Source organism: Charadrius vociferus, unplaced genomic scaffold (assembly GCF_000708025.1).
Source record: "Charadrius vociferus isolate BGI_N301 unplaced genomic scaffold, ASM70802v2 scaffold158, whole genome shotgun sequence".
Lineage (NCBI taxonomy): Eukaryota > Metazoa > Chordata > Aves > Charadriiformes > Charadriidae > Charadrius > Charadrius vociferus.
The window spans coordinates 616022-634215 of NW_009661372.1; the positions used below are offsets into that span (position 1 = coordinate 616022).

The window sequence follows — 18194 nt, forward strand, 5'->3', positions numbered from 1 at the left end:
AACGCTCTTTCTGTATTCATGTTAATTAATCATTTTAATCTTTGTCTGTATTGCTACATTCAGAATAGTTTTATTTTAATACTTCAATTTATAAGACAATTTAAATCATGATCCTTCCTGCCATAGGAATACTGTTCTAATACATCAGGTGCACTGTTCACTTGAGATCGGTGTACCATCTGCCCATCTCCATAAAGAAGTTTCCTGAAGTAGCTGGCTGGATAGACCCACCTGAAATTATTCTTTATGAACTACTTAGTATTAATTGGATAGTTCCCTGGATGTACCTGAAAAAATCTTTTTTTAATCCTTCAGTTGTTGCTTTTTTCTGTGTACTATCTAACTTTTATCAAGGATAGGTATAAAATCCCAAGATCATCCAAACGACAACTGAAACATTTTCCTTTGAATACTATGGACTTTCTAAGTGAAAGAAGCTGAAGACTTACTCAATTTATTGAGACACCTTTGGACCCTCATCTCTTAGTCTAATAAGAGGAGGAGTCAGCCTGTAGATAGAATGCAACGCATCTGGTTTTAGAATCTGGGGCTGCAGTAAGAGTAGCCAAGATCATACAGATACCGCTTTTCCTCTGTCCCTTCAGTAATACGTTTTGCATTTGTATCATAAACAATACAGAAGTCTTCATAGCTCTCCACCTATTTCCCTCTTTTAAACTCTTTTGTGGAGGAGAGATTGCTGAGTGCTACCTACTTTGAACTGGTAGGTCCTGGAAATGGTCAACAGAACTTGCTTTGTCAGTTCACCTTTTACACCTTTATGTCTTCTGGCATTTGTACTTCAGTTAGATTTATAATAGGTTTTTCTTAAGGAGAAGTTTGCAACATAGTGATTTTACAGTACTACCATTTACCAGAATAATTGTTAATGTCTGAAGGAGGCATTCCCAAATGTCTTCATATCGGCTCTTCTAGGAGAATGTTGCTTAAACCTAGGTGGAAGTTTACTTTCTTTGATGCACAGCTTCTGTAATCGACTTGCTGTTGTTCCTGCACACAGTAAATACTTTTGTTGACCTGGTGGCTAACTTAATCTTTCTTGAAAGTTAGGCCTTACAACTTGTTATACATACCTAAGAAATTCAAGATGAAAACGTAGGCTGTACTTGTGCTGCACAATTAAATTCTTGTATGTTCTTGTTGTCATTAATGAGCCTGTCATTTAAGCAATAGCTCAGTGCTTCAAAACCTGTGGAAGAAGCTCATTTATTAGTGTTTCCAATGAAAGTAAAACAATGTGAAAATGAACCACATACTTAGGTTTAGATTATTTTGGTGTGGTATCTTTTACCAGTGTGACTAACTAATGTAAAAACTACTTTCAGATACTTCTTAACTACATCGTTCTTTTTATGTCTTTTTGTTTTCTGGAGTTACAACTGTAGGAAATGTGAGAAATTGAGATGTCTTTCATATAAATTGGAAGGTAATATGGGACAGTAGAAATCGATTTGAAATAGTTTAATCTGCTAGCTGCTGTTTTTCTCCTATGGTGTTTTGGAATATTGGATATTGTAGCATCCTAAGCTACAGCTTTTTGGTTTTCTGTTTTTCCTGTGTGATGATAACCACGTGTTGCACGCAATTTTACCTCCTAGTCCTTCTGCACTTTGTTAAAGCTTAAGTTGTTTCACACAGTACAATGGATACTTGCACATAAAAATTAAATCACTTTCATGAGTTCAAGGGGAAAAAACTGTTTAGAGTTCTGAAAAAGTTCTTAAAACTTATTTTCTGTTTGTAATTGTCTTTATTTCATAGAACTGCTTCTCAAGTTTCTTTAATGAAATTCTCACCGGATGGGGAGTTTTTTGCTACTGCTGGGAAGGTAAGAATTTTCTTCTAATTTGTTTTGTACTAATTCAGATGAGCTACTAAAGAAAACACACATTTAGGAAAAAAAAAACAACAAAACAAACAAAAAAACCCACCCCCCAAAAAAAACCCAAACCCAAGAACTTTTAAATATTTTTTTAATTTGTTTTTTGCATAGTATTTCCAGTAACCCCTCTATGCGTCCTTACATTTTGGTAAATAAGAATATGGGAGAAAGGTCCTTTGCAGGTGCAACCCAACAAATATTCACTGCTTAGTATTTTAAAACATGCTTTTTTAATCAGTACCAAATTATAAGATATCAGAAAAAGAAGAGTTTCAGGGAATGGGGAGATCTGTGGATGAGCATACTGCTGGATATGTTTCTAGTGAGGAAATATATTCAGCATTTCACTATTATTGTGACACCATTAATCAAAAACAGCTCTTTAATGTCTTTTTGTGTAAAAGTGTAAGTATGCCTATTTGTGTACGTAGAAGAGAAATCACACCCTCCACCCACAGGTACATTTGCACAAAGTTAATGTCAGTGGTTAAGGCCAATCTTACAGATCAGTTCTCAGCATTGAGTGGTTTATCAGAAAAAGCAATAATACCCCTTGGCAACGTAAGAAAAAACATTAAAGCAAAATGTCACTGTCATATCTTTTCACTTCCTGAAACACTAACCTTTTATACTACAAAACTTGTTATTCGGGTTTTCTAAGAGAATAATATCCTAGCAAGTCAAAGCAGAAAAAAATCAAGATAATGTAGAGGATCCAGAGAAAAAGTGTGACAATTCCATATGAGAAGTTATATTACTTCTTAATGGATGTGAAATTAGTATTATTTGCAGAAAACAACTACTTTTGTCTTTATTTGAGGGGAGAGTCACATTGACATTGGTCAAAAAGTTCCGGTAAGAATGTCTGGGCCCATCTTGTAAGAATTTACTAGATTATCAAAGTAGATTGTACGGGGAAAAAGATGTTTTCAGATTATTGGTTTTTTTAAAAAATAAACGGAAAACTTAACAGTATAAGCAGTTTTAACACAGATTAACAGATGCAGGTAGGCATCAAGTTTGTGCTGCCAACTAACGAATGCATCAGAGACTACAGAATTATTAAAAAGGAAACAAAATGCTAATATGTAAGGTTAATTGGAACAATGCAGTTTCTGAGATTAGTGAAAACCTTGTTTAAGTGTCACAGAGTCCAGAGCAGTATTAACCTGACAGAATGAGTTTCAGATTAAGAATGAAAGACAGTTGTGCAGTTTGGTTGAGTCTGACTTGGAAGCATGAACAAGCAATTAGTATGTACATAAAGATTGGTTAGAACAGGGATTAGTAGTGGTAATATGTGGAACTTCACTGTTGCTGTTTGGATCATAATGTCCCTTAATATATGTTTGAAGTATAAAGATTCACGGATGGCTCAGTGTGCAAATAAGTCTTGCTTTGAAAAGGTAGTGTTCATGGATATTTTCATGATTCAGTTGTATGCATCAAGAGCAGATGAGTAACACACGTTTTGCTTAGTTGTAGGTGTTTATTTTTTCCTCTAAAGCTTGCCGTTTCAGATCACTATACTTGCTTAAAAGACTAACTTTTAAGGCATTTGCTGTCTTTAAGGAAGAGACTAAGATATAACAAATCTGTAAAATAATGTAGATTTCTTTTTCTGGGTAAACTGTATTCCAATTCACTATTTCCCAACATGTGAACTGAAATACTAGACTTTCTTGATGATTATTATGATTATTATACTCTGTATGATAACAAAGCAACAAGTTCTCATGCTCCATTCTTGTTTTGCTTATTTGGGACGTGATATTGCTTGCTATATGTTCTGTGATGTCTTTAGCCATTTACTAGCTAGCTATTCTACTTAGGAGGGTTATTCCAGAAATGTTAAAATACCTATTACTTATAAAATTGTTTGATTACAGGTTTTATAAAAAAAGTGTTTTGTCATTTTGGGTAATATATACCATATGTATTTCAGTTTGTTTTTTTTTTTTTTTATGGAGTCATGGTTTAATCCCAGCAACTACGCACCACACAGCTGCTTGCTTACTCTCCCTGGTTGGAATGGGGGAGAGAATTGGAAGAATAAAAGTGAGAAAACTTGTGGGTTGAGATCAGTCAGTTTAATAGGTAAAGCAAAAGCTGCGCACGCAAGCAAAGCGAAACAAGGAATTCACTCACCACTTCCCACCAGCAGGCAGGTGTTCAGCCATCTCCAGGGAAGGAGAGCTCCATCACATGTAGCGGTTACTTGGGAAGACAAATGTCATAACTCTGAATATCCCCCCATTCCTTCTTCTTCACCCTAGTTTATATGCTGAGCATGACGTATGGAATGGTATGGAATATCCCTTTGGTGAGCTGGGGTCAGCTTTCCCGGCTGTGTCCCCTCCCAACTTCTTGTGCACCCCCAGCCTGCTTTGTGGCGTGGTGGTGTGAGAAGCTGGAAAGTCCTTGACTGCTGAGCAACAAAAAAATATTAGCGTGTTATCAACATTATTCTCATCCTAAATCGAAAACACAGCAATATACCAGCTGTTAGTAAGAAAGTAACTCTGTCTCAGCTGAAACCAGACAGATGGGTAGGAGTTTTGAAAGTCAATTTTTAGTTTACTTTCCACAATTTACTCATATTATAACATTAGAATCCATTAATCTGCAAATAGCTCCTATAGGGGTAGTATCCTTGCAGTTTTTGACTGGAATGTCTTATGTCCTGTTGTTTTATCTTACATTATAAACCCATGCAAAGCACAACTACTAAGTAAGTAGGAATAAGTATGAAAAATTACTAAGTAAGTAGGAAAATTAATAACAGATATTTTTACCATAAATAACAAAGTTAATTACCTGCCTGCAGAATCTTTAAAATGCATCTTTCTTTGTGTCTTCTTCCTTTGTTGAATTTTTTGTGAGAGAAGATGCTGGTCAGCAAAACAACCTCCCCCTCCTCCCAATAGGGTCATGTTAAGCAAATCCAGATTAATACAATATTTCAGTACCACTCATATGTAATAGTTGATCAACAACTTGTGAATCTAGATCCAGATTGATTTATCTGGTCCTTAAAGGTGTAAGGACAAGGACAAATAGGGACATGATTTTTTCAATTTATGTTTGTGCATATCTAAGAAAAGCAGGCTGAGCATGGAGTCATGGTTTAATCCCAGCAACTACGCACCACACAGCTGCTTGCTTACTCTCCCTGGTTGGAATGGGGGAGAGAATTGGAAGAATAAAAGTGAGAAAACTTGTGGGTTGAGATCAGTCAGTTTAATAGGTAAAGCAAAAGCTGCGCACGCAAGCAAAGCGAAACAAGGAATTCACTCACCACTTCCCACCAGCAGGCAGGTGTTCAGCCATCTCCAGGGAAGGAGAGCTCCATCACATGTAGCGGTTACTTGGGAAGACAAATGTCATAACTCTGAATATCCCCCCATTCCTTCTTCTTCACCCTAGTTTATATGCTGAGCATGACGTATGGAATGGTATGGAATATCCCTTTGGTGAGCTGGGGTCAGCTTTCCCGGCTGTGTCCCCTCCCAACTTCTTGTGCACCCCCAGCCTGCTTTGTGGCGTGGTGGTGTGAGAAGCTGGAAAGTCCTTGACTGCTGAGCAACAAAAAAATATTAGCGTGTTATCAACATTATTCTCATCCTAAATCGAAAACACAGCAATATACCAGCTGTTAGTAAGAAAGTAACTCTGTCTCAGCTGAAACCAGACAGATGGGTAGGAGTTTTGAAAGTCAATTTTTAGTTTACTTTCCACAATTTACTCATATTATAACATTAGAATCCATTAATCTGCAAATAGCTCCTATAGGGGTAGTATCCTTGCAGTTTTTGACTGGAATGTCTTATGTCCTGTTGTTTTATCTTACATTATAAACCCATGCAAAGCACAACTACTAAGTAAGTAGGAATAAGTATGAAAAATTACTAAGTAAGTAGGAAAATTAATAACAGATATTTTTACCATAAATAACAAAGTTAATTACCTGCCTGCAGAATCTTTAAAATGCATCTTTCTTTGTGTCTTCTTCCTTTGTTGAATTTTTTGTGAGAGAAGATGCTGGTCAGCAAAACAACCTCCCCCTCCTCCCAATAGGGTCATGTTAAGCAAATCCAGATTAATACAATATTTCAGTACCACTCATATGTAATAGTTGATCAACAACTTGTGAATCTAGATCCAGATTGATTTATCTGGTCCTTAAAGGTGTAAGGACAAGGACAAATAGGGACATGATTTTTTCAATTTATGTTTGTGCATATCTAAGAAAAGCAGGCTGAGCAGTACTGAGCTTGATTGAGATGTCATCTTTGACCTTTGTTTGTATTCTTAACATTTCGTGTGTGTAGGTTTTGCAGGTTTTCTGTCAAAGTACAGTAAGTTGTATAAACATTTGAATACCAGCTCAAGCTAGTGCAGCTTGCATTTTTGTGGTTAAAAACTGGTAGCCAATCAAAAGGAGCAAAATTAAATCCAAGTTAGTAATGGCAAGAGAAATTAAAAGGAAGGTCTGCTACTGTGGTTTTTTTATGATCAGGTTTTAAAGTTCTGTTTACTCAACTGAGTTTCTGTCATCAGAAAAGTATTTTACTTAAAAGAAAAACAAATACCCAGGAGACATGCCCAGAAGTCCTTGAAGGGCATTGCATTCTTATACAAGGTAGTTTTATTTACTGTCCTTTTTTTCTTTCTCCAGGATGACTGTCTTGTGAAAGTATGGTACAATACAGACAACTGGCGCTCAGCTGTAACACCACCTGGTGCAAATGCAGAAACACAAACAAAAGAGGTTGATTTTTCATTTGTTTATTTGGCTCATCCTCGATCAGTAAATGCATTTTCATGGAGAAAGACCAGTAAATTCATGCCACGGTCAGTAGTTCTAATAACCTGACATTTGTATGTTGCCCCCAAAAACCCAAACTGTACAGTCTTCCTAGCTGTACAATCATCACACAAGTTGTACAGTTTCCTTCAGTTATTGAGTTTGCACATCTTGTATATTGTTTGCCTGTATTTGTATAATTCCTTCACACTAAAGTTTTTGAGAGGATGGTAAGCATCCTTTTACTTGGGAACCAGAACGATAGAAAGGGATTCTCACAGACTGGCTTGGAGATTGGACTCAATATAAAATCAGCTCTTGCAAAATTACCTCTCTTTGCATCTTTTTAATTGCAATATCTTAAATGACCATTCATGCATTTGATGCCTGCTTGTTCCTCTCTTTCTGTCCTCGTGGAATCAGAGCAATTCAAGAGTCCTGTCACTTTATGTCATCTTTCTCAAACACTCAAATATTTCTGTCTTTTAATTTATTTCTGTACCTAATACAACAATAGACCTCTGTCAGAAACAGTATCTGGAAATTGAATTAAAATGATCGTTTGGAATTAGTATTTTGGGTTCGACGTTTTTTTTTTTCTGTCTTCTGACAACTCCAAAATGAATGGTCCCTAGTTTTCACCAGTAGCTGCAGTCTAGTGCTAGTGTTAGCAATTTTGTGCCCTGCAACCATCTTTTTGCCGTATTTTTCCAAATAGTAGCTGTTTGAATTCTGCATACCTTTGTGTGTTTGAGCAAGTTCACGCTGTCTTTTATACCAACCTTTAAGTAGAAGGCTATCCATAAAACCATTACTGTAGTCCTTAAATCAGTTTTGAAAAATCTACCTACTTCATGATGCTTTAGGGAGTTTGGTGCTGGACAGTCCAGTCAGATGATCCATATATAGTTTTTGAGTCTTAGCTGGAACTAAATTGTGAATTTACATGAACTGGAAACCTGATGATCTGCATAGGTTTTTTCAGTGCCTAGTTTAATTGGGTTTTTTTTAATATGTATATATGTAACACAAATTGCATGTGGAAAAATAGTAATTAAGAAAAGTTTGTAGTTTTAAATTGGCTATTGTATTCCTGGTATTAAATTGGTTTCTTTGTTTTGGATATATAACTTTGTAAGTCCTATATAGCAGTAACATCTGGGGAATTGAGAACAGGTATACAGACTATGATTAGCTTATTTATGTGAAGGACTTCAAAAAGAAAAACATAAATTTTGCTCTTCCAGCTATGACTAATTCTGTAAATTGAAATCCAGGATTTGGTCTTGCACAGCTGTGTAATGAAGTTTGTGGTAATTTATATTCAGACACTTGAATAGATATGAAAGCCTTTTGTACATCATTTGTTTTCCTAAGAAAGTATTGTTGAGTTTTTCTTTCCTTAGTATCTTTAAGTTACTTGGTGCAATTCCACAAACTGATAATAGAAAACTCTTTGGTTCTGTTGCTTTATTTTGATGCTGTTTGATAGTAAGCAGCTTCTTCACGCCTTAAATTTTCTTTCATTAGTGGTGCTGTCTGCAATGTACTCCTGACTTGCTGTAAGGATAATGTTTGTCGTCTCTGGGCAGAGACTTTGTTACCCAATGACAGTCTGTTGTATGGTGGAGGATACAACAATTGGAGTGAAGCAGTGAACTTCACAAATAACTTCAAGAGAAATATTTCAAGTAAGGAAAAAGTGCAGAATGCTTTAGAGGTAAGAAGTGAAATTGAACAGTGAGAATAAACACATGTGATTTTAGACAGGATTGCAATTAGCCACTCAAACATATATCGTAAGTTGAAATCCTTTATACCATAGACTTGCATAAAATGTTAGAGTGAATTTACCTGAAGTCTTCCTTAGGAAGGCTGACCAGACAGCATTCTACTGAGCTTTCACATTAGAACACATACTTTCATTACGCCCCTACTGTGTATTTTGCTCTGGTGACTGAAGCCAAGTGCTTTGCAGTATCTAGTTCAAAGGGCTAGAAACAGTACGGAGCACATACTGTATATAGGTTATGTGAAACCTACTAATGATGCTGCCTTAAAATGTATCGTAGGGGCTCACTTGTTGCCCCTGAAGTTGTGGGATGTTTTCTGGCCTCTGCAACTTGAAAAACGGTGATAATACAGAGGGAAGAAAGAGCCTTTGTTGTCTTTCCACTGTAGACCTGAAGTAGAGCAGACTTCTAAACTGTATCTCTAAGGCAAATGATCCTTACTAGGTAGTGTTTTCTAACCAATGGGAAGCAGGGGGAAGGTGAAGCATTAGTGGTCTCCTACAAAGCTGTGTAAAGATTATGTGGGTATTGTGCTTGCATCTTAATGGAGTGATATGTTTCACGTGGTCATGGTGCTTTCTTAGCACATGCGGCACAGATGAAAAATATGACAGGCTGAAAGGCACAACAGAGCAAAGAAAAAATATTCCAAGGGGGGAGGGGAAAGGAAGTTGGAAACAGTTCTGTGTTCCTGTTGAAAATAAGAGGCAGCATTAGAGATCAGAAATAACAAATAAAAATTGAGAGAAAACTATTTTACATGAGCATGCTGTGGTAAGATGCAAAGGCTAGCAAGTGGAAAGGAATGCAAAGAGTTTAATACCATCCTTAATACAAATAGTGTACCTTCTTTTATCTTTTAGTGCCTATATAGATGTCTACATCACAATGGCCTTGAACTGTGTAGTATGTGGGGTGAGACTTAATACTGGCATAGTCAATCTTAAAACCTGGATATTATTTTTCCCTTAGAAATGTCTATTTGCATAAAGGGGGGAAGACCTTAAAACTCATTGGGCCCTTATGACAGGAGTGGAAATACTGATCCAATCTGATCCAAAGGACTGATCCAGTTTTTCAGTTGCTGAAATAAGATTATTCAGATTTGCTGATATTTTTTTGTTGTTGTTCAAATCTTGAATAAGTATGATATACATTTATGAAACATAATAGTATTTTCTGTGTAAGTACACAAACTGCATGACTGTTGTCTGCATACTGAAAAAAGAAGCGGTTACTATGTTAAAGTGCTATATGGGTCGTCATAAATGAATCTGAAGGCACTGGTGTCTCTCTACTGCAGACACAACCTGAACAGTGTAATTTTTACAAGAAACTCCACTGATGCTTTACAGTAGCTTTTAAACTGAAAAATTTAATTCACTAGTATCTAGAAAACAACTTACAGATGAAATCTGCTTCTTTTTTTTTTTTTGGAAGGAATTAAAAATGACACCTTATTCTTCATGCAGTTAAACCTGAGGCACTTCCGACGAGGAAGGAGGAGGTCAGGTGCTGTTGTAGCACATACTGGATATGCTCCACATCAGCAAGATCCCCATGAAGTTCACAGGAACATCCCTCCTCACGCAAATGCTCTTTGTCACTTCCACATTGCTGCCAGTATCAATCCAGCCACAGGTAAGAAGTGTGGTAAATCCTTGCTATAGAGTGAGCTACATTTTCTGTTAGGTCTGTGTTGTTTGTGTAAGCTTAACTGGCTTAGATGTGTTGATACAGTATTTACATGATCATGCAAAATTATTAGCGTGTTGGTTTCACTTAATGCTTGGAAGAAACTTCTTCAGTAATGAAAAGATTTGAATAAATTTTCTTTACAGTAATCCTGTTCATTTTTAGTCATCTTTTAACTGAGATTCACAGTGGTCTGAGATGCAGAAGGCTAAGTATTTGTAACTGGAGTTAAAATTTACTGGGAATTGTGGATGATACTGGGAGCATGCTGACAAATCAAATTTCTGAGCTTCTTAAAATAAGTACCTGACATTAAGTGTCCCAAGTAACCACACATCCCTGTGCTTCTGTTCTGCCTCTGAACCAAGCCAAACAAGCCTTCATCTTGTGTTCCATCAACTTTAATTTTGCACTCAAGCAATATTTTGATAGGCATTAAGGAAAATCCCCTATAGTCGCGAATATTTCTGTCTTCATAATAGTTTGTGTATGTTGAAAACGAAGTGTATGTCTGCTCATTGAAAAACTGAATAGAAATGCAATATTGAATGGCCTTTCATTAAGGTTTTACTGCTGTGATGTGATTTTCTGTCCCTAGACTTAATGAGCAAACATAGTGTAACACTTTTCTTAAGCTAGTTAAGCTCTGTCTTATAAATAGTATTTTTAAATTGTTTTTTGCTGCTGACCCTTGTTTGAGAGGCCAGTTTTGACCTAAAGGCGTTCATGATTAGTTCGTATTTTTAGCTGTACAGTCTTTGGTATGATTATAAAGAACTATTGGTTTCCATTACCGTTGCTGGACTAAGGAAACTGTAAACAATGTAAGATTGGTCTTCACCTTTTTTAGTATTGGTTCATGTTTGTTTTAGCAGATATGACTGGAGTCACATCCAGCTTACCAAAAAAAAAAAACACCAACTTCTTGCAATTTTGTGCTGTACCATCAATGCTATGCTATTTCTACAGGAAATACCTCCAGTAATTGCACGTGTTACTACCCAATGTCATAAAGGAAAACTTCTCCAAAGTTTCTCGGAGATTTGTAGTTCTCCTTTGTGCGTTTCTGTATCTTCAGATTGCACAAGGAGCTAGCTAATCTTTTCATGTGGCTAGCACCTAACCTTTCACTATCACTTTTTATATCTACTCTTAATGCACTTTTTTCCTAGTTTGTTTATACATAATAACTAAGTAAATTTTAATTTCACTTTAAATAGTTGTTGCAATATAGATGTGCCCAACAATGAACTCACAGAATGGGAATAAAAATAATTTTTGAAAAGAATGGTAACAGATTTTCCTAGGTGTCTAACACTTGTCTTTGACCTTTTTAATCTTGTATTCCTTCTATGCTATCTGTATTAATATTGTCTATCTTGATACTGGCTTTTGGATCACTTCGTCTTTAACTCAGTAGATTGGAGGATGGGTTGATCTTCAATGCAGAACCTCTGTTCGAAGTAACTTTCAAATCTTAAATCTTAATTTGAAGAAATATCTGTTCTCCCTCACAATCAAGTCCTTAAGTACCTCAGTCTAACTAGAGTCTCTAAGTCCTTTTAGTTTGCCCTTTTGAAATTAAATTTTATTTGAAATCCTAATTGTATTTTCTTTCATTTAATTTAAACCAAATTGGTTTATGATCTCGCACTTGAAATTTGCCCTTACTACAATGTTCAGAGTACGTGATAAAAACTAAGGCCAAAGCAGCTTTATCTCTTATTCACTTCACTTCTTAAAGAAGAATAATGCTTTCATAAAAAAGAATAAATATATCTTAAAATTTTTATTGTATTTGTGTTCTGTTGTTAATTTTGAAACTCATTTTCTTGTAGCAACAAAATCCTTGAGACCTTCTTTTATATTCGAGTGTTATTTAACTTGGTATTCAGCCTGGGTGGAGTTCAATGAAAGGAATAAGCAGTGGTTGTTGGGACAAAACTATCTCTAGGCAAATTGAGAACAAATTTTTGAAAGAAAGAGTGAACGTGATTTATGAAGCAAATTGAAATTCACTAAGGATTTTGTCAAGAGCTGAGCATCTGTCAGGAGTTGGTAGTTTTGAATAGGAAAAAGTGATTTCTTTAGTTATCTTTTGATACCTACTCAAAGTACGTAGATTTATAATCTAATCTGAAAAGTCATCTTTCCAGTTCACCTTTTTATGCACGTTTACTGTGGTATCGTCTTCCAAAGACAAGTAAACAGAATTCTTCCCTCCAACTTCTCGTTTTTTATATTTTTTGTAATATTTTTGAGACTGGCATTAATTTTCCATTTTAGGAAGACAAACTATTCGTTAAATACTCTGTGCTCTTCTTTCCCCCCTCCCTGCTGTGTCCCCTCCTCACGACAAAATTGCTGGTAGTCGTGGTGATTCTTTCTTCTATCTGTGTGCTCTTAGGTATCATTTTCTTAGGCTAGACTGGAGGGTAAGTAATTTAAACCCATCACTGACTTTGAAAAACAAAAACCCAGAATTGGAATATAAAGTATTTTATCTCCCAGGGCATGGAATGTAAGTAATGCTGCATAAATAGGCAGCAGAAGGAGATGAGAATATATACGGAGACTGCTAGGTAGAAATTAAATGCAGGTTGAGCTTTTAGCATATTGCTGTATGGTGCATTTGAGGGAATTACAGTAACTCGCTGAGCTGCTTTTTAGCCAAACATTTTAGATTGTACTATTCTGCAGCAGCCTGATACTTGCTTCTGTCACTTACTTTGTGATTACCGCTTTATTTTTCACAGCCACCTGGGACACCAAGCAGCATCATAGGGCAATGTAAAATAATAATGGGATCTACAGGAATTGGAAATCCTGGCTTTATACGATGGTGTTACAGAGTCACTGTACTAGTTTTTGCTAGTGTAAGCCCTGTCATATGTGGTCCTTGATTACTGTGTATACCTAGCATGGCCTCCATTGTGGATTAAATGTTGAGAAATTACGCTTAAATTATTTGGTTCATACTGAGCTGTAGTAGCAAAAGACAAGGTAAATTAACCTGTATGGACAGTGGTACATCATGAACACGTAGCAGTGCAGGGCCATGCTGTAATCCTAATGTAAGCATACCAAAGAGCCTCCCTGCAGAACATATCTTGGGGTAGCAGTCAGGCAATTTAATACTGAAAGTAGGTGATGTTGGTGAAATGAATGACAAGTGGCAATAAACAGTGTATTTCTTTTTCGTGATAGGGTTTCTGCTTAAAAAGAATTTGTCTAAATTTTTTTTTTGACCAACCTACTTGGTTTTTAAAAGTGTCAACATCTTTTTCTGGTAGATATTCCTCTACTCCCTTCGATCACATCTCTGAGTCTTGGGGAAAATGAAGAAAAAAATGGACCTTTTGTTGTGCACTGGCTAAACAATAAAGAACTTCATTTTACCTTATCCATGGAAGTATTTTTGCAACAACTTAAAAAGAGTTTTGAACATCATTCTCCTGAGACTAACACTGAGGAATCTAATCAAACGGATGGAAGATCAGAAGAAGGTAAAAGTCTTATTATAGACAAATGGCTTTAATTTTACAAAGTAATTTGTAATGCTCTTTCATGTGAAGTAAGAAGCGGGCAAATTGACACATAAGGATACAGACGTATTACAGTAGCATTTCTATGCATTTCCTTCCCTTATGCTGAAAGTACCTAAGTGACTTTTAAAAATCTGTATCTAGAAATTCTGAATTTGTCTGTGGTTATTCCAGAGACGGAGTTATTTATGCTGAAAATTGTATTACTTAGGCTGACCTGGAGGCCTTTGCATGCAAGTGTGTTATTTCAACATGTTTAAGGAAGCAGGTGCAACCTCAGAATTAACTTTCTTTTTTTGCAACATTAATGTACATCTAACTTAAATAGCTTTATTCCATAAGATAATATAGTCAATTAATTTAAATATATACAGGTTGGAGATGACTGCTTTTGTTCTGACTATGCATGCAAAAATTTATATAAAATGTGGAAAAATAAAAGTATTTCAAATTAAGGTGCAATATAAACTAGTTTGGTTTGTTAGTCATTCACTGAGATCCACCAGAGGTTTTCTGGTTAAAATTTTCTTTATTTAAAATTTTTGTTTATAAAAGGCCTGATAAGTGCTCCAATACCTGAATAACACTGTTTGCTATACTTCTGCTTTTGAAAATAATGTATATATCTTTGTGTGATCTAGAAGTTGATGAAAATGGAGATGAACAAAAAGGAAACCAAGAGAAGAAGGAACTGGGTGATGAGAAAACTACTCCAAATTTGAATCTTGTTCCTTTATCTTCTGCTATTATTGATCATGAAATTGAAGTACTACTTTCTGAATGGAGTAAAAATGCTGACATGCTATTCAGTATACATCCTGTGGATGGTTCACTGCTGGTATGGCATGTGGACTGGCTAGATGAATACCAGCCTGGCATGTTTCGCCAGGTGCAGGTACTTTATTTTTTTCTGGTTTGTGCTTTGTTATTCAGTGAGAAGTATGATGAGAAAATAACTTTAATACTTATTCTTTCTGCCTTTCTTAAAATTCCAGGTGTCATTTGTCTCAAGAATTCCTGTTGCATTTCCGACAGGTGATGCGAACTCTCTTTGCAGAAGTATAGTGATGTATGCTTGTACCAAAAATGTTGACTTAGCTATTCAGCAAGGCAAACAAAAGCCTCCTGGCCTTACACGATCTTCATCTATGCTTATCTCCTCTGGACATAGTAAATCAACCAACAGTTTAAAACTAAGTATCTTCACACCCAATGTTATGATGATTTCCAAACATGCAGATGGGTCATTGAACCAGTGGCTTGTGAGTTTTGCTGAAGAATCTGCTTTTTCAACTGTACTCAGTATTTCACATAAATCCCGATATTGTGGTCACCGTTTCCATCTTAATGACTTGGCTTGCCATTCAGTATTACCACTGCTGCTTACAACCTCGCATCACAATGCCCTGATTTCACCAGATGATGAGAATGCAAAACAAGCAAATGATTCTTTAAAGCCTCAGGAGTCACCAGTAAGACTTCAGAATAGAGGCAATGCAGATGTAACATCCCAGGATCCCAATGCAGTTTACAGTGAACTTATTCTTTGGAGAGTTGACCCTGTTGGGCCTTTATCCTTTTCTGGTGGAGTTTCTGAACTTGCTCGGATCAATTCTCTCCATGTTTCAGCTTTTTCTAATGTTGCATGGCTGCCCACACTTATACCCAGCTACTGCCTTGGTGAGTTTGGTTTCCTGATTTGTTAAGTGTTCTAGAATAAAATTAATATTACCTAATAATGTTATTAGATAGGTAACACAGATATACTTGAATGCATTGGAAAAAATGTCAAGCATGGGTCCTTCATGTCACAAATTTCCACGCTGTTGATATTTGGCAATTGTTTATTCCTGTGTGAAGAATTACTGTGTTCTTCTGCCTTCTTCTATGTATTTGATATTTTAGGAGCTAATGCAATAAAGTTCTTAGATACTTAAGAGCACGTTGAACACTTAAAAGCAGATTTTGCTCTGGTTTGCAAATGGGATTCTCATTTCCTTTCATATACTTTCATTTAGTTGTTGAGTGCAGCATTAAACTTTGTAGTTCTTGCTTGTGAACAGAAATTAACAAGAGAATTTTTCTTAGCTATATTGTTTTATTTCATAACTTCAAAATTGCTTCTTGACAGAAAAAGGGAGCAAGTTGGTGTTTGAATATTTGAGCATTTTGTGCATTCTTATTTTTCAGGTGCATACTGTAATTCTCCAAGTGCCTGCTTTGTGGCTAGTGATGGGCAGCATTTGAGATTATATCAAGCTGTAATAGACGCTAAGAAACTTTTGTGTGAGCTCTCCAATCCACAAATTTCTGTAAGTTAAAAGGTCTCTCAAGTTTTTGGAGGTTGTAACTTCATTCAACAGTACGAGTTTCAGACTTGTTCATAACTGACTAAGCTGGTTGCTGAGGATTTCATGTTGTAGCCGTGCTGCATGCCATTTAATCTCAAACTCTGGATATTGAGGCAGGTCAATGTTTGGTTGGGAAATACCTCTGAAACACTTGTACTACAGGGAGTAATAACAGAGCAACAGAGTGTATTTGTGTGTGGTCCATCCTAAGGAAAACTTGAGATGACAGCACAGCTTGGAGAAAGGACAATAAACTACTGAATGTGATGCTTTCCAGATGAGGGATGCAAATTCTTGCCACCTTTTAGCCATCGAAAACCATGTTGTTCTTGATAAAACTGGAAATGTTACCTGTATTCTTGGTGGATTGCAACCAGTGTGTATTTAATGCTTTAGTTAGCATTTGCTCAGTGATGTTTCACCTGCCTCGCAGGCTGTGCCACAGAAATGCACAAAACTGAGTTAACAAGACCATCCCCTTGACTCTTTTTAAACAGAAATATGTTGGTGAAGTTTTTAACATCATAAGTCAGCAATCTACGGCTCGCCCAGGATGTATCATTGAACTGGATGCTATCACAGAGCTTGTAAGACCTTTTTGTGCATTCATTTTATACCATAATTAGCTTGTTTAAAAACTGTTAATAATAAGGTTGTATCTGGAGCTCTCCATCAGGTAAAGATGGGGGAGCTCTCCATCAGGTAAAGATGAGGTATTTAAAGACTGATGTATAGTTGCTTTTGGTTTCATAGTACCTGTAAATGAAAAAAATGTGTGTAATGAAAGTGCATTTTCTTGAGAAATCCTCATTGATGTGTGTAACTTAACAATCAAGTTAAAAGCTCCCATGTTAGAGAGCAATCTCAAACAGTACGCTCCATGATGTTCACTTCTTGTGTGTTTTCACTTTCTTAGCATGGCAGGAAAACACAGTTATTCCATGTTTTTCAAGAAGACTTCATTTTAAATAACCAGGAGAAGGAAATACCTGAAAAGAAGAACAATTTTTCAGACTCTGGTAAAGAATTCTTTTTCATAGAACATTGAAGACAAATACATTTTTCATTCCACAGAGGAAAAAGAACTTGTTACATAGCTTTTAGTATTTTAAGGTCAAATACCTTACTTTGAGATCTCAGTATACCAAAGAAGAAAATCTAGTCTCATGAAACTCATTGGTGTTTCACTTCCTGTAAGAGTAGTGCACAACCAAATTTTAGACAGAGTTGCTTAAATCGTGAGATACCCATCATGTACTGTATTATGCATTCCATTGCTGATACCTTTCTTAGAAGAGGGTGAAAGGGGTTTAAATGTAGAGCCTGTAGCTGTGGTGTATGACATAAACAAAGCTTACTTGTGTCCTTTCATGATGATCATTCATACTTTATATCAGCTAAATACTGCTCCTCAGGCCTTGTGTTGTATAATAAATGAGAGGGCATACAAATCCCCCAAAACACAACTATAAAATACAATACTATGAGTAGTATGTGGATTTGTAGATCTTAAGGCAGATCTGAATTGCTCTGGAATAAACAATCAGTTTTCGTTGGTGGAATTAGGTCAGTGGTTGTGTTACATAGGTGTCTCAATTTTGGTTCATGCTGTTCCAATGAAATAATGTGGAAAAAAGGCATCAGAGTAAAGTGCTTGATACCAAGTCGTTTCCAGTAGTAAAGGCAACACAGAATAAACGGAAGCGAAGTTGTGAAACACTGCCAAATGCTGCGTGGTAACTTGGTACACAATTTATTTTTGTTAGAAGAAAATGGAAACACCTAGGGAATTATTACTTGAACTGTATATATAGCGATCAATTCTGATTTAGCTGTTTCTAGTTGAGAAAGAGATTTGGAGTAATGGAGATGATCTGTGAAAATGTCAACCCAACTCGCAGTAGAGGTCAAAAAATGATGATGCAGTGTTGAAAATAGGAACGAAATAGAGAATAAAATGAAGTGTTACTCTACAGGATAAGTTCATACGTTTGCATCTTGAGCATGATACACCGAAAGGACTTTAAAAGAATTATGGGAGCTATTTGATCTTAGTAAAGGGCAACTCTGAAGGTATATATGGATTGCTGCCATGTAAGG

The 18194-nt window shown here is 36.1% G+C and overlaps 1 protein-coding gene across 1 annotated transcript in view; it reads left to right on the forward strand.

The window, feature by feature from the left end:
- The window catches only part of DMXL1 (Dmx-like 1), a 70795-nt gene that overhangs the window by 9005 nt on the left and 43596 nt on the right, over positions 1-18194 (forward strand). Inside the window, exons 6-15 of the mRNA XM_009893791.1 lie at positions 1783-1849; positions 6582-6757; positions 8241-8430; positions 9976-10144; positions 13492-13704; positions 14385-14638; positions 14739-15423; positions 15934-16055; positions 16592-16681; positions 17011-17113. Coding sequence (XP_009892093.1) covers positions 1783-1849; positions 6582-6757; positions 8241-8430; positions 9976-10144; positions 13492-13704; positions 14385-14638; positions 14739-15423; positions 15934-16055; positions 16592-16681; positions 17011-17113 — 2069 coding nt within the window. The remainder of the gene's footprint in view (positions 1-1782; positions 1850-6581; positions 6758-8240; positions 8431-9975; positions 10145-13491; positions 13705-14384; positions 14639-14738; positions 15424-15933; positions 16056-16591; positions 16682-17010; positions 17114-18194) is intronic.